We start from the raw sequence: 15,287 nt of genomic DNA on the forward strand, positions 1-15,287 counted from the left end.
CAGCTGACTGGTTAAGTCTGCAAAGTGACCTACTCAGGATATTAAAAAATAGCAGTTCCCCTAAGGACACTTAGCACATATAGTAATGTTCTTACTCACCCAAGCTGATGTGCAGTTGGACCCTGCCTGAGGCTGTGTAGTAAAAATGTTGCCGTTGAACAGAAATCCAAACAGCAACTGGCTCCACAGGTGAAATATAAAATTTCCGTTGACAGTGCTCCATTTGGGAGCTTTTTAACCAGTAGATTCCATGTTAAAAGGATTGTAAACAGTGGACCTGAGATACTGTAAGGTCAGGATATAAACAACAAAGGTGGCTTACTATTCTCAACCAGTGAAACTGAAGAAAACAAACTGTATTCTTAAATAATGAGCATAGTTTATAGTGTCTCCGAGAACCAAGAGGGTTTTTTTTTAAGCATGGACAGGTAGATAATTATATCTCCTGTCCCTCTGGTCTTTTTGCATTCTTCCATGCTACCCTTTATCAAAGGCACTTCTTCATTCCTCTGTACATGAAATAATCAACAATTCATCATTAAACCTGCTTATCTTGAGGAGCCTTTCAGCAACAATCCATCAAAGCAACTGGGTTTTATAGAAGAAAATGGTGTCTGCCATGCTTCAGGAGAAGTCCATCATCTGGCTCATTAGGCTTCTAAACTCTGTTGCCTGCCTAATCTAGGTTTCATAATTCTTGGCTCAGAGAGCCTTTCTTTTGACTTAGTAGTGTAGACTGAAGGTAACCAGCAGATGAGTACTAAGAAATCATGATTTCCCCTTGCTGTAGACTTACCCTCTGGTATAAGAACCGTGTGTAAGGCATTTGGGATGTGTGTGAGCTGGTGGGCTGACTCAACTGTGTGCCAAAAACACTCATGAGAATTGAGATGTTCATCATTTCCCTCTTCTTTCCCTCAGGCTGCAGTTTTATTACTTCAAAATAAAGCAGCATAGCATAATGTTACCATTGAAGTTATTGACCTTTTTACCTTGGACACTAAAAGGATCTGTCACATCCTTTCAGATCCCATACTCCTTCATGCCTTCAGGTCCTTGGGCAGTCATCTACACAAGCTGCTTCTTGCAGAGTTCTATTATACCATCCACAAAGGTCAACCATCCCCTGTAGGCCATTTTTTGGGACTTCCTTAGGAAACTTGATTCTTCCTTCTGATTTGGAGGATTCCTGCTTCTGACAGATTATAGCAATTAGCTGATCTCTGGTTATCTCCTGATACCAACTCTCTCAGCCTGCAGTGGGAGACGACAGATTACTCATGGTTTGGGTGCTAAGCCCAAATCTTTCAGCAGTCTATCACATGCTGTGACAAGTGTAGTTTGAATTTCTGTTAGAAAAAGTGCAGTGCCCTTTATCAGTTTCTTGGGTGAAGCAAATACAACTTTTTTTTTCCCCAGTTCGGAATATGCCACAAACTTCAATGGAAAAAATCCTAATACAAGTAAATAGTTGATTAATATTAAAATCTGTATTAAGAAAACTTGTTTTGATTTTTGCTTTGAGGTAATTAGATACTTTTAGCCAGTTATGTGCCTTTTATATTTTCAAGGGACTATGTAAACAATTTTGAAATTTTATAATAGGGTTTTTATGCATCATTGTTGCTTTAATGAAACTTTCATCAACATCACAATCCAGTAATGGAAGCTGCTCAGAGCGTGCCTGATGTTAATAGGCACTGTCAAAGTTATTCTGAAAATGATGACTGACTTTGATGGGGCTCCCCTCTGAACCAGTCTGTCTTACAGATTCTGATAGCATTAGATAGGTTTCTGAAAAAAAAAAAAAAAAAAAAAAAAAAAAACAGGAGAAAAAATCAATTTGTATTCCAGCAGAGTGGTTTAAGAGAGGCTAATGCTGATGTCCCGTCATCACTGATACGATGGAAAACAGTGTGGGTTCACTAGCTGATGGTGTGACAGACAGCACATTTTTCTATTTTCAGTGGAGTAATTGCAAAATTGCAAAAACAAATACAAGCGACTGGAGCCATGAAAAGCAGAGCTGCTGCTGAAAGATGTATGTTTCAACCAGCTTTAGCACTTAATGTAGGCAGCACTAGCTGTTGCTGGACAAGGGGGCAGAATGACGTCTGGGGATCTTTGTCACTGTCATGCACCCTTTCTCCAGGTCACCTCACTTCTGCTGGAGACTAGGCAGGGTGGCAGCCTCTGTCATTGGAGGATGTCATGATGCAGAGCTGGTTCTCTAGGATTGGTACTAGGAGTTGGATGTGGCACAGAGCAGCTATGACAGTCTATCTTGTTGCTTGAGTTACAGAAAAAAAATACACCGTGGGAAATTTTGGTCAAATACATTACAAAGTTTGCACTTCCTCAAAAGTAGCTCTTTAATGAAGCTGAGGTTCAGGTAGCCAAATATTTTGAATATTCAGCAAGCGTTATATTGGAAGACTGCATTCAGACATGTTCCCTCTTTGCAATCTACAACATGGCTATTTAAAGTCCATGCAAAATTCCTTTTTATTTTATTTTACAGATGTTGAATTGGCTCTCACGTGGATAGTATTAAATAGCATCAGATGCCAAGATGATACAAGATAGACTAGGATGAGAATATGGCATTCTTAAGAGAGAAAAAAAGTTGTCAGGAAAACGATAGCATTCAGAGAAAAATAACCAATGGGTAGAAGAGATGAAAGTTTGGGAGTTGTTTTTCTTTGCATTAAAAAATAAATCTGACACAAATGATATTGAAAGCAGAGTATATGTTCATGTGATGAAAATGTGTTATTTAAGAAAAGATGTGTGAAAAAGAAGAGTGCAAAAAAACACTGGCTGGTGTGCTGTGCGTGGATCATCTAGGGGAGTAAAACAGTGTAAGCTGCAAACCTCTGAATGTTTTGGAGAGTAATCGAATTTCTTTCTCTCCCTCTTGGCTTTCATAACTGTGTGCTATCAAATTGCCATTGCATGCCAAGGAACTGGTACTGATCAGGATCAATTTTACGTAAATAGTTTGGGATTGGAGGGAGCCACATTTTGTGGTTACACAGATACCCCATGGGATAACTGACCTTGGAATCACCATAGAATCTCTTCACTTTAAAATATCACTGTTGCAGAGTCCAAAGTACATTCTCTGGTTTTCATCCAAAATTGAAACACTTTTTAAGGAAAATTTGGATGTCTCTTAGCAAAGATTTCACATTTACTTTCAGTTACGGTGAGTGGGGAAAGTTGTTGGCTAAACCCCTGTTTAGCTGTATATGATGAAGAAGGTGACAAAGTTTTGACTGTTTCACCTTCCCTGAATACTAAAGGTTAAATAATTTTAATTGGGAGGAAAAGCAAACATGTTGACTATTTAGAGCAGAATATTATATTATATTATATTATCTTTGGGTTTTGCCTGTTCGAATTGTCAAAATTTTCCACTCTTGCAACTCTACCAGTCTAATTTCCAGAGCTCTCCCTGCTTTCACTAAAACAAAGAGAAATAAAACAGGGTTTCTTTTTGATTTATTTTTTTTTAAAGTTCAGTTCAAGAAGCATGAAGCTCTGATTTTATTCTTGAAATATGCTTTTCATCATTTAAATTAGTGCTTATTCTTCCTAACCTACACTGTGGCTGAGGAGGTTGCCCATGCCAGTGCACAGAAGAATTGCTTGCGGAAATGAGAAACACATGAGCCCAGTATGTTACAGAAATCTTTGAACTATGTGGAGAAACTGGCTTTTTCTATCATCACTGTGCTAAGGCAGTAACATATCAGCCACTGGAAATTCAGTGGCATGGCTTTCTTGATTTTCGTGGCTCACTCATCTGTCAGACCTTTGCTGTTTTTCTTGATGGGCAGAATATAGAAGGTGTCATTTACTGTACTGGCTAATCTTGGTGTGATTTCTAATATAACCTGCAGCTAATTGCAATGTTTTATCTTCACAGCAATTTCCGATTCTTGATGATTGCTTTAGCCTATGCTATACCACTGGGTGTTTTCTCTGGCTGGTCTGGTGTTCTGGATTTGATATTAACGCCTGTTCACGTAAGCCAAGTAAGTATCTCCTGACTGATAATCAGCAGCCATTTTCTAAATGGCACGGTTTTACTTTGCAATAGCATACAGTTTTATCAGGTTTTTATGTTTAAGCAGCTATTAATACATATGGACCACTTTTCTCCTTGAAATTTTAAACAAAATAAACCATAGCTTTGGCATCCCAAACTGTCACAATTCTCCCTTCTGACTCTCCATCAGTGGCGAGTGTTTTCAGAACTGTACACACCTCTTGACAAGAAGGAAGAGGCAGGTAAACAAACTGTAGTGTTGTTGGCTGCTGCACCTTTAGGGAAAGAAAATAATATGTGCCTGGTGGAAAAGATGAAGTGGGGAGAAGATGATTTCTAAGCTTTTGATAGAGTATTATAAAAAAACAGAGGACATTACTCAGATTCTATAAAGAGAGGTCACATTTAGGGCATAGACTACTTAGTCATACTTCCTTGTAGTGAATTTATTTCCTTTCCTAGAAAAAGCCTTGCACTTCAGATTGTTGTCAAGGGCTGTTGTTAGCAGTTTGCAGCTCCTGCACACCATTTGTTTTGAAAGTAACATCGTCTTATTTTCTCAGCTTTAATGCATTTCTCTCTTTTGTTTTGTTTTGTTTTTTCCTGTCAGGTAGATGCAGGTTGGATTGGATTTTGGTCTATAGTTGGAGGTTGCGTTGTTGGCATAGCAATGGCAAGGTAGGAATAATTACAAGTCCTTCTTCATTTCTTCAACTGTGATTGTCATTTAGCTTATCTTCGTAGTAACATAACTTGTTTTCTCTCTTCTTCTGGAAACTTCAAATGGAAAATGCATTCTGGGGTTATGATGTGTTTCTTGTAGAGGAATAATTTGTACCAGGTTAGTGGTTGTTGGGGATTGAGAATTCCACATGCATATACCTGAATTTGGCAAGTCAGACTGTTACTCCTGACAAGGGCTTCCTGTATGCTGCTTTTAAACACAGCTCTTGTGAATTTAGCTGCCTGGTATAAAGGAGAACCTGTTGTAGCACATTTGGAAGGCATTGAAGAAATTAATGTCTGTCTCCTTCCATCAACACTTTTGGGCATACTGATTCCTAAAGGGATATAGGGAATGTAGTACAGGCAGCATACCCACCATGTTATGCTCCTCCACAGAGAAATTAGTCTGGGCCCATTTTGGCCAAGTTGCTGGATTCCTGTGTAGCCTATTTTCTGCTGTACTCCTACAGACTACAGTATGGGTAAATCTGTGCATTTTTATAAATCCAGACACAGCTTGCTCTGGCCATCATGAATGATGATGACATGGGGAGAGGAACAGCAAAGCATGGATTGCCCTTCTAAAAGGTTACTGCTTTTTTTTTGTGTTGAGGTTCTCTTTAGAAAAAGAGATAGGGGGAGGAAGAAAAAGTCTTTCAGGAGATACTCGAGCAATGAGTTTATAAAACTGTCTAAAACCAATCACACATTCCCCTTGCATTGTGATACCTGAGCATTGTCCTGGCTTCTCTGTGTCCACTCTTTAGACTCCAGTTCTGCAATGAATTTAGCGCAAGTGCAGAGATCTTTAATGGCTGTAGTCCTTGCAGAATTATGGACACAGGGAGGGATCTTTTTAGGACAGAAATTGAAACTCTCTTTTTTTCACTTGCTATTTCATGTGCTTCATCAGAGAGTACACAATGCATAAAGAAATGTGAGGTTTCTCATCCTGACGTTTTGCAGGCTGCCTAGCAACTGCAACAAGGAGAGGAAAAAACTCCTGACCTAGGGAAAAGAAACAAGCGCTTCTCTCCCATCCACTCCAGATGCAGGCCAAAGGACTCTAGCCAAACAAAGTTCATGCCCTGACTTCCTCTGAAAAGAGTTGCTTCTGATTAACTAAGCTCAGATAACGAGGTTTTCTCTGTAAGAGATGCTGAAAACCAACTGTTGTAAATGACGCAGATGCCATAGGTTGCGTGCTGAAGCACAAGTAGTGTGCTAGTTTAATCTTTTCCACCATGAATTAATCTCTAGTATATTTGCAACATTTCAGTGGTAGAGGGGCACCCTTAGCAGCTCACTTAACTTTTTTAGGAGAGAGTCTGCTGACTCAATGCCAACATGCAAATCTCAGTCTTTATGGTAGATTAATTTATTTAATATATTGCCTGGGTTAAGTTTCAGGAAACGCTGACAGTAGCTTTAACTGCTTCAAACCTTTGATTTCAAACCTGGTTGAACACCCATATTTTGTGGCATTCAGTAAATTTAGGAAATACCAGCAGTCTGTCTCCAAATATGTCTTTCTAACTTGGGCAATGCAGAGTTCAAATGGGAGGGTTCGCATACAGAAAGGGAGGGAGATGATTTGTCACTCCTGATGGATGACTCTCCCTCCTAGGCCTATTCAGCATTTATCTGTGTAGGGTTGAATCAATGACGAGTCTGACTGTAATCTGCTAAAAGTTGTAATTAGGAAAATTAAGTAATGATTCTTGTCAAAGCTGACAAGTTGATATATTTCAGTGTCAGAACTGTGATTTGCCAAGCAAGCAGCTCTCTCCCTTAACCACCTCTTAAGAAGCTGTTAGTTTTGGGGTGGGGGTTTCTTCATTGTTTGGTTTTTTTCCCTGCTAATTTATCAAAGCAAAATTGGTGCAGTTTAGGCATGTGCTCTTTCCGTTTTTGTCAATGCAGATTCTATCATTTAGAACTCTTAGCAACCTGAGAGCAATGCCCTGGAACATTAGGTCCTGCACATCACAGTAGGTGTTAAATCATCTATATATAAAGTAATGCCCAGTTTGTAAATTTCTTTCTCTATCTCATTTTCAAAGTGGTGCAAGTTTTCCTCAGCGTTATATATAAATCCTCCTGATCTCCACCCACTGCTGTCCTGATAGCTGTGAACTTACATGTTTAGCTAATTTGTGTGATGCATTTTTATAATTGAAAAACCTGGCCTTTTGGGCAGCTGACAGGTGCTGTACCCTTTGCTGGCAGCTTTCAAACGCTACTGGTTTGAAGAAAAGCAGTGTCAAAGAGCAACATTTGTGTCATTGCATGGAAGCATAAATCTATTCCCTTTCCTCATATTTTTAAATTATTTTTCCCCCCCATTCACCAATGGTCGCAGATTTTTTGAGGTTTTGTCCTCTGCTGCTCAGTTTTTCTTCCCACTTCTAACCTGCAGTGTAGTCAAAGTGCTGAAACTTTATGGCATGGTGATAATTTCCTTAGCAACAGACAGTGTTGTCAGCAACACAGGTTTGTGATTTTAACTGTAGGATACAGCCTTGGGCTGGATCTCCTGGGATGCTGGAGACTAGTACCAGCAGTAGGCTCAGAGGTCTGTGTCTGGGTAAGTATACACCTTATCTCCTCTTGTGCCTACTGTTTTAGCAGTTGCAGACATCCCCTTACATGCTAGATGATGAAGAAGGATTTAAACAGAACAGAGGGGTTTGAAAGCAGATACCCAGGTCAGAGGATAAAAATAATTTTTTAATTGAAACAAGTATTCTGAAGAGTTGACTAGATTTACAGTCTTCTTTATTCTCCTGTAACGAGACAAGCAGAAGTCCTTCAATTACCAAGTTCAGGCTAGGTTGCTATGTTATTTTTTTCCCATTATTTCTATTGCTGGCTGAATTCAGTAGCCTGCATGAACCTTTACCTTTGGGGGACATTTGACCCTTTCAGACTCCTGTGATATCTGAGAGCTCCTTAGAGCACACTGCTACCCAAACCAGGATCTTTGTGTCAAAAAGAGTTGCAGCTGCTCAGTAAAGGTAGATATTTTCTCCACTGAACTGTTGTGAATGGTTTAGATGCGTATCATCCTCCCATCTCCACGTATCCCTGGTGGTAGGATAGAGATGGAGGATCCCCTAGAGATTACCTCCAGACCTGTTGTCTGTGAATGTCCCTCCCAGAAGGCTGATATTTCTCACAGTATGTTTCATTAGACAGGATCTACATCACTGCATTTGCCTGTAAGGACAGAGAATAATGATGTTGTCTGCCAGCAGGCAAGACAGGGAGTCTCTGTGGAAGAAGCTGAAAGCTTACACTTCGAGGTGCTTCTGCAAAGCTTTTAAAATTGCTGATTTTGACCCTAGTGATCCCAAAGAATAATTAAAGAAACTGCCAAACCAGTGAGATGATCCTGATTGCTGGATTGGATTGTCAGAGGAAAAGCAACAGTAGCAGCTGACCTCTGCTATTGGAGATGAATGCATAAGCCACTTCAACACTGCAGTCATAAACTTTTAAGATGATATGCAGCATTGATCTCCCACTACTGCTTATTGAATTACTGACTGCTAAATTCAATGTGGAATTAAACACAGGGAGAATCAAAACAAGAGGAAAGAAGTTGGTTTGGGAGGGTGAGGGGTGTTTGATTGCATTACTCCTACATCTCTTATGGTATATGTGGAGCTGAGGTTCCTAGTTTTCAAAATGTTGGTAGCATTGTCTCTTTTATCAATTAAGCTATGAGGCATCTGCTTGTAAAGTGATCTTTGTCAGGGCAGAGAAGGCAGTTAGCTGATGGATGGACAAATTTCATCACAGATTGACCTAGGTGGATTATGCTGCCATTAGGCTAATCAAGGTGGGAGGCTGTGAGGGTAGAATATATGCTTGAGACATACATCCCTAACCTATCCATCCCAAAATCACATCTCCTAAGCAGGAGATTATAGAAAATTACTTGTGAATAAATGACATGGGCTTTTCTAATATATCTTTTTTAGTAGCTAGGTTGAAATCCCTTTTGAAAAGAGCAATTGCACTGATAATTATGCCATGTGAGCACTGCTCAAATGCATCCCCATCTCCTTGAAAGAAAAAGAAAAAAAATTAAAAAAGCAATTGTGTCATCAGGTGGTATAACAGCCAGAATACCCAAGGGCTTGTGGGGCTGTGCTCCCCAGACTGTCAACAGGGTATGTGTAGGAGAGGAGTGACACCAAGCTCTTGGTTTCTGGAACATTTCAACTCAAAACAGCCACTGGCAGAGTGACCCCCTGTATAAAGAGTTCCTCCTTTGCCTAAGCCACCAAGAGCTTTGTCACCAGCGCATCCAAGGGCTCAGAAGCTGTTCCTTGTCATCTTCAGCTTGGGATTCTGGTATTTGGAGTTTTGTCATTTCCCACAAAAATGAATCTGGACACTTATCTGTGTCTTGAATGAAACACAGCAGCCTCCTCATATGCTAATGGAGTTCTGTGTCTGCCAAGGGAGACTGGCAAACACTGACAAAGCAGCAATGGAAGTAGTGGTGTGATATTGTGTCCAACAAATGCAGAAGGAAAAAAAAAACAAACCATTCCTCTATACCAAGTGTTTTCATTTGATGCCTTGAGAATTGTTCTGGTTTGGTTGTTATTTCCTGACAGCTAAAAAATCCGTGGCTCTTCAGCTTGACAGCTAGAAATATCACCATTCTATAAAAACGCCTTTTTTTTTCTATTCCTGAAAATGAGAAACAACTTTTAGGTTCTTTTTATAATCTCCAAAATGTTTAAGGGGAATATACTGAATTAATTGTCAAGCATCGCATTTAAATAAAAATATGAAAATCAGCATTTGTACTGCTCTGATCTGTGCTTTTATTTCAGGTTTGCAGATTTTATCAGGGGCATGCTGAAGTTTATACTGCTGCTGCTTTTATCTGGAGCAACATTAGCATCAACCTGGTTTACTCTCACCTGTCTAACTAGTGTCACTCATCTGCCTTTAACCACAGGTATTGACAATGATTTTAATTCCTATTATTTGTAATTGATATTGCAGGCAAGTATTTGCCGTCTTAACTGTCTTATAACCTGGTTTGTTATCTTTAGTAATACAGTAGTTCTATTAAGACAAAAAAAATACAGTTAGAAAACCTATTGAATCAGAAATATTTTTACCAGCTTTGAATGACTTCATAACAAGGTTAAAAACTTACAAAGCCCAATAATAAGAACCCGGAATACACATTTAAATTTGATTTGGGGACAAAGTGTTTTTCTTCTTTGAGTCTTTTGAAATAACTGAGGTGAGAAATAAATCAAGAAAAATCAGATGAATGGGTGTAGGGTTGCATATAAGAAACAGTGTTATGTCTGAGAGTTTAGGGGATTAAAACTTATATTAGTTATTGGAAACGTGGTGCATTTCAAACCAAGGTGACCCATAGTATTTTCAGCCATCTAAATCTGTCCCTGCGCAGTGCTGTCCTCTTTTTTTTGCACCTGCATGCAGGTTCAGGGAACTCTTCCAGCCCAAAATTAACTCAGCCTGTGCCTCATCCTGTCTTTTTGACAGGAAAAAAAGCTGTTGGCAGGAGTGGGGGAAAAGCTCAGAGGTCTACTCAGGCTGCCAGCAAGCTGTACCTTTAGTTGAAAATTAGTGCTGCTTAGTTCTTAAAAATCTGTCCTTCACCTTCTTATCTGCACCAAAGGACTGATCCACCTGTAATTCCAAGACCTTCAACAGAGTAATGAGTTACAGTAAAACCTAAGCCATTGAGAATTAAAAATATATTTATTTAATAAAGAATTCTGTAAATCCATTTTAAATAAAGTGCCGTCTTTGTTATAGGCAACTCATGCATTATAGGAGAAACAAAAACTTTTTTTCTCGTTTTTAATTAAAGAGTTTGGTGTGGAGAGTATATAGAATACTGTTTTACTCAAATTAACTTTGATTTTCAGTGAGTGTCCTTGGTGCATTGCAAATGTCACAACTATAAACTAAAGTGGGTACAGCAAATTGAAATACATGATCAGTTCAGGAGCAACACCATCTGGATGGATAGGTCCAATTTGTGCTTTATCTTGAAATTTCAATGTTTTCAAAAAAATTCTGCTTAAATAAAACATAATTTAATCAATAAACAAATGAAATTTCATGATGGCTGTTGTCATACCAAATGACTACACTTTTCCATCAAATCTAAAATAAATGCAATAAAAGCTTTTTTCTTGTGCTTGCCTGCTTCGTCACTACAAGCCTGCAGTAATGTAAATTTTTACAGTAACTCTATCCTCTGAATTGATGCAACAAGCCAAATACATAAATGTCTCTTCAAGTCTATGCATAAGAATGAAGCGGAAAGGTTTCAAGAGGTGAAAGTCATTATGTATGTGCTCACCAGTACTCCAAAATAAAACTGATGGAGCTCTCTCTGATTTTACTTTATTTTTTTTGTTAAGAATTCAGCATGCGACATGGGTTCTATAAAAATTTTTACTTGTTTATAGCAAATAGGTGCATTGCAGTGGTTTTTTTGGAAAGGTAATCCACTGTCAGGACATGAAAGTATGTAAGGTATTTGAGGTTTGATATACAGTATCCTAAACTAGCATCCCTTGATAAAAATGTGGGGATTGGGTTGTTCTTTTCATGCAGCTATTATTTCTCTTAAAATGGATGATTCCTTAGGTTAAGTTGTAATTATATTTTAGAGTTTTATGTCAGTAGTGTTCTTATATATGTCTCTGTAAATATTGAACCCTTTCCTTTAAAACACAAGCTTGTTTTGAATAGAAGTGCCAGCAATGTGGTGCATTCCTCAGAAAAAAAAAGTCAATCAAAAGCATCAGAGTCTAATGTGCAAGCACCAAATAAGATCTCTTTTTTCTTATGTTTAAATTTCATAGATAGGTGGTGGGGGAAGGTTCATATCAGGCTCTTCTCATTAAAGTTCATATAAAAGAGATGTTATGTGCCTGTTCAATTTAGCTTCTTGTACACAGAAAAGCAGTGGTATATCTTTATGAAATATGCTGTTATGGATGAAAACACTCAAGCTATTTAAGCTAATTTATAGGCCTTCATGCTAGATTATTCCTCAATGTAATGATGCAATATGATGATGACCTCTGCATTCACAGTAATTGGGAGAAACGGTACATTTGAATTGATTTGGATGAACTTTTTTTCTTCTCCTTTTAATTAAAAGTTTGAGATGTAGAGTATATCAGAGTACAAACGTAGGAGGTCAAATGCAGGCCGTGGGCTGGCAGCTTTGGGAAGTGATTTGTGGTAGCTGGTAAAGGTGGAAGTCACTCTGCATCCTCAGTGGGCTGATGTTGACAATGGGCTGCCGGGTAGTTATCCTCTGTGTGTTTTTGTAGAGGTGGAAGATGTGCAAAACAAAAGCAGCAGTCATTGTGGAGTTTTTTTCCTCATTCATTTTCTTCTTTTTTTCTCTTTATTTTTCTTCTTTTTCCCTTCTTTTTTCTTTTTCTCATAGTTTTCTTTTTATCTCTAGTTTCTTTTTTTGGTTTGTTTTTTTTTTTTTTTTTTTTTTCAGAAGAGGTCCATGTAATGCTTTGTATCCCAGAGACGCTTTTCAGGCAGCACTGAGCACCTGCTGCAAAGTAGGGATTGTGTTACTGAGGGCAGCAGGGTTTGATGTTGATAGAAGGTTAAAAGGCTCCTCCACTTACTTCTTCCTGCCCTGTGGCAAAGAGCACAAGTGTTGGGCTTGGCAGTGCTACAGAGCCAGTGATGGATCTCAGTCCACACCTTCAGCCTCATTCAAATGCTGAGGCAGACCAAGCAGGGTTCAAAACTGATATGGAAACTTGTGCAGGTGTACATTTGATCTTTTCCAACTATGTAGCTCCCATTTTGGGAGGGACTTCCACCTCCTCTGGAGGCCTGCCTCCAATGTTGTTCTCTTGAACAAGTCAGACTTTGCCCTACAAAACCATACTCATTGCCATCTTCAGCAATACCTGGAAACTGCTAAAATATCCACATGATCTGACAGCATGACATCTGACACATGCTGGTACTGTTAAAAGGGAGCTCTTCCATGGGTCAGGAAAGGCATTTTGATGAGGAGGCAAGACACTTCATGGGAGCCCTTGTATTGGCCCAGGTGTTACGGCAGGAAGCTTCACCACAGAGGTGAAGGCTGGTTAGATAACAATCATCTGCCACATCTCACCTGACAGCTGCTTGATCCATGAATAAAGTTTGCATCCATAGGCAGACCTTGATAGGGGTTTCCCCAGGTCCAGAACCAGTCTTTCCTTTACCATGTGGATATTGGGTGATTCCCCAATACCCAGCTCATTTCCCTCTTTTGAAAACCCTCTGCCCATCTCCCACCTGGTCTCCCTTAGAGCAAGCCCTTAGGTGGATACATTTACATGGAAGCAGACTTTTTAAATGCTAAAAAGGTGAGAGTTTGGCCAATTATACATCCTAAAGGGAAGGGAAGAAAATCTCTAAAGATTTGTTTTTAAAACACAAACAAACCAGCCCTTCTCTTTTAATCGGTATTCTTTGTAGCAGTTGTAGTAATGTCTGGTTTAAATACTGGGGGAGGAAATGTATTTGAAAAAACGGTCACAGCAAAATGTATTTTCCTGACATTGCTCGTATAATATTCTCCTAATTCCTTGTAAATAGGCACGACATCATTTAAAGATGTTTCCTACCAAATGTAATTATGTAGAATGGAGACCTTTAATGCAGATATGAAAAATCAATGACTGCATTTGAGAGGTTTTTTTTAAATTATACTGTTTAGCATTGTTTGTATTGAGTAATGCCTGCATTGTTTTGCATTTGCATAATATGCTCCATTTTTCCTCCAGCCATAGAGGAAGACAAGTTTTCTGTCAGTTGTTGACTTCTTAATGTATCTCCAAAAGATTTTATAAAAAGTATATTCAGAGTCATATACATGAACTATAACAACTAGTGTGGGGAAAAAAGAAAGCAAGGCAATAATGATACAGTGCCATCATAGCTACTGTATCATCTGTCTCAAACACCTCTCATCAGCTAATCACAGCTCTCCAAAAACCTTGATTCTGGAATTGATTTATATTTTAAGCAAGCCTGAATTTTATTTTAAGAAATTTTAATTTTAATGTATATTATTTGCATTCCAATTTCAAAGACAATTTTGTGTACACATCGAGCACTGAAATAGTTTTCTCCATTGAAGTCTCAGCGCAGCTGCTGATCTGTTTCTCTGTGCCAAGTTCATTGTTAGTTTGCTTTGTACTGAACTTCATTATGTGAATTTATGTACAATGGGATACTTCGACCCAAAATAATTGTGTAAGGCATTATAATGCCAGTTTCGGTATCTTGCCACTTTGTATTGCTGGTAGTATCTCTGGATACAAATACTAGCATTTTCCAAAAATTGATATGCAATGCTAGTTGCTCACAGCTCAGATTGAATGTTTTCAGCATAGCATGTCAAGAATATTCTAATATTTATGAGCACATTCAGTGGAATTTTGCTTTAAAAAATCTTTTCTAGTACTGCATGGCAGACACTCTGAATATGGTGGCAACTCCATGAGTTGATGACTATATTTAGGTTAGGCAGCCTACACTTTTATTTTCAGGTTCAACAGATTGAACATTATAAACACATTTGTCTCTCTGTCCTCATCTACAAAGCACAGTATTGAAAAAGAGAGATGTTAATAATTTAATACTGATTGGTTTATTATTTCAGTTTAATTTCTTTACTGTAAACAAGATGTGCTTGGTAAGTATAAGGCAGGGGGACCAGAGGATAAAACAGTGGCCTGAAAACACTAACTTGCTTATGGCTGTGGGCAAATCATTACCCCCATTCCTGTTGTGCTTTTCCCGCTCATAGGATGGGAGTAATGACCTTTGTTTTGTAGACAGGTTCTATAACTGCACAGATAGAAGAGTGCCTAAAGAACTAATTTAGGGGGCTTATTTGAACACAGTTTTAAAAACAGTGTTAAACAGTATACAGTACTTGACATTTAGGAGTAGCATTTCAGGGATGAATATCTATGAATCTGGCCACCTTAAATATCCATTGATAGCAAACTTCAAATACTGTGTAATTTCCAGCCCCCCTCCTTTATATCTTGAGGCTTATTCAGTAATTTCTTTACTTCTTAGTTCTCCAAACTGAATACTCTGCTTTCAAAGAGAATTCCACTTGCTTTTCTCGTGAGAAGTATATAGAACAAATCAAATTTGATCGGATTTTTGGTTACTTTCAAAACTATATCATGAGATAACAATTTGATCAGTGTGTGCTGGAATGGAAATCCAGACAATGAAAACATATTGATGTTATAAACGTGCACTACAGAGACATCTTTCTTCTGTTCTGTTTTTTTGTTCCTATAAATGAATTACAGTAAAATTTACTGTCTTACCTTGAGGGAGTCACATTTCTCATGGAAAAATTAAGGGGGACTTCTTCCATGACTTTTCTTACCATGGCCAGTGGCCAGAATTAGATTATAGGGAGGTTTTATTC

The 15,287-nt window shown here is 38.5% G+C and overlaps 1 protein-coding gene across 1 annotated transcript in view; it reads left to right on the forward strand.

The window, feature by feature from the left end:
* SLC49A4 (solute carrier family 49 member 4) overlaps positions 1-15,287 on the forward strand; it is a 69,490-nt gene that overhangs the window by 38,528 nt on the left and 15,675 nt on the right. Inside the window, exons 5-7 of the mRNA XM_027725558.2 lie at positions 3,932-4,040; positions 4,665-4,732; positions 9,634-9,761. Coding sequence (XP_027581359.1) covers positions 3,932-4,040; positions 4,665-4,732; positions 9,634-9,761 — 305 coding nt within the window. The remainder of the gene's footprint in view (positions 1-3,931; positions 4,041-4,664; positions 4,733-9,633; positions 9,762-15,287) is intronic.

This window comes from Pipra filicauda, unplaced genomic scaffold, assembly GCF_003945595.2.
Source record: "Pipra filicauda isolate LSUMZ 115617 unplaced genomic scaffold, ASM394559v2 scaffold10_size6260569_pilon, whole genome shotgun sequence".
NCBI classification, from domain to species: domain Eukaryota; kingdom Metazoa; phylum Chordata; class Aves; order Passeriformes; family Pipridae; genus Pipra; species Pipra filicauda.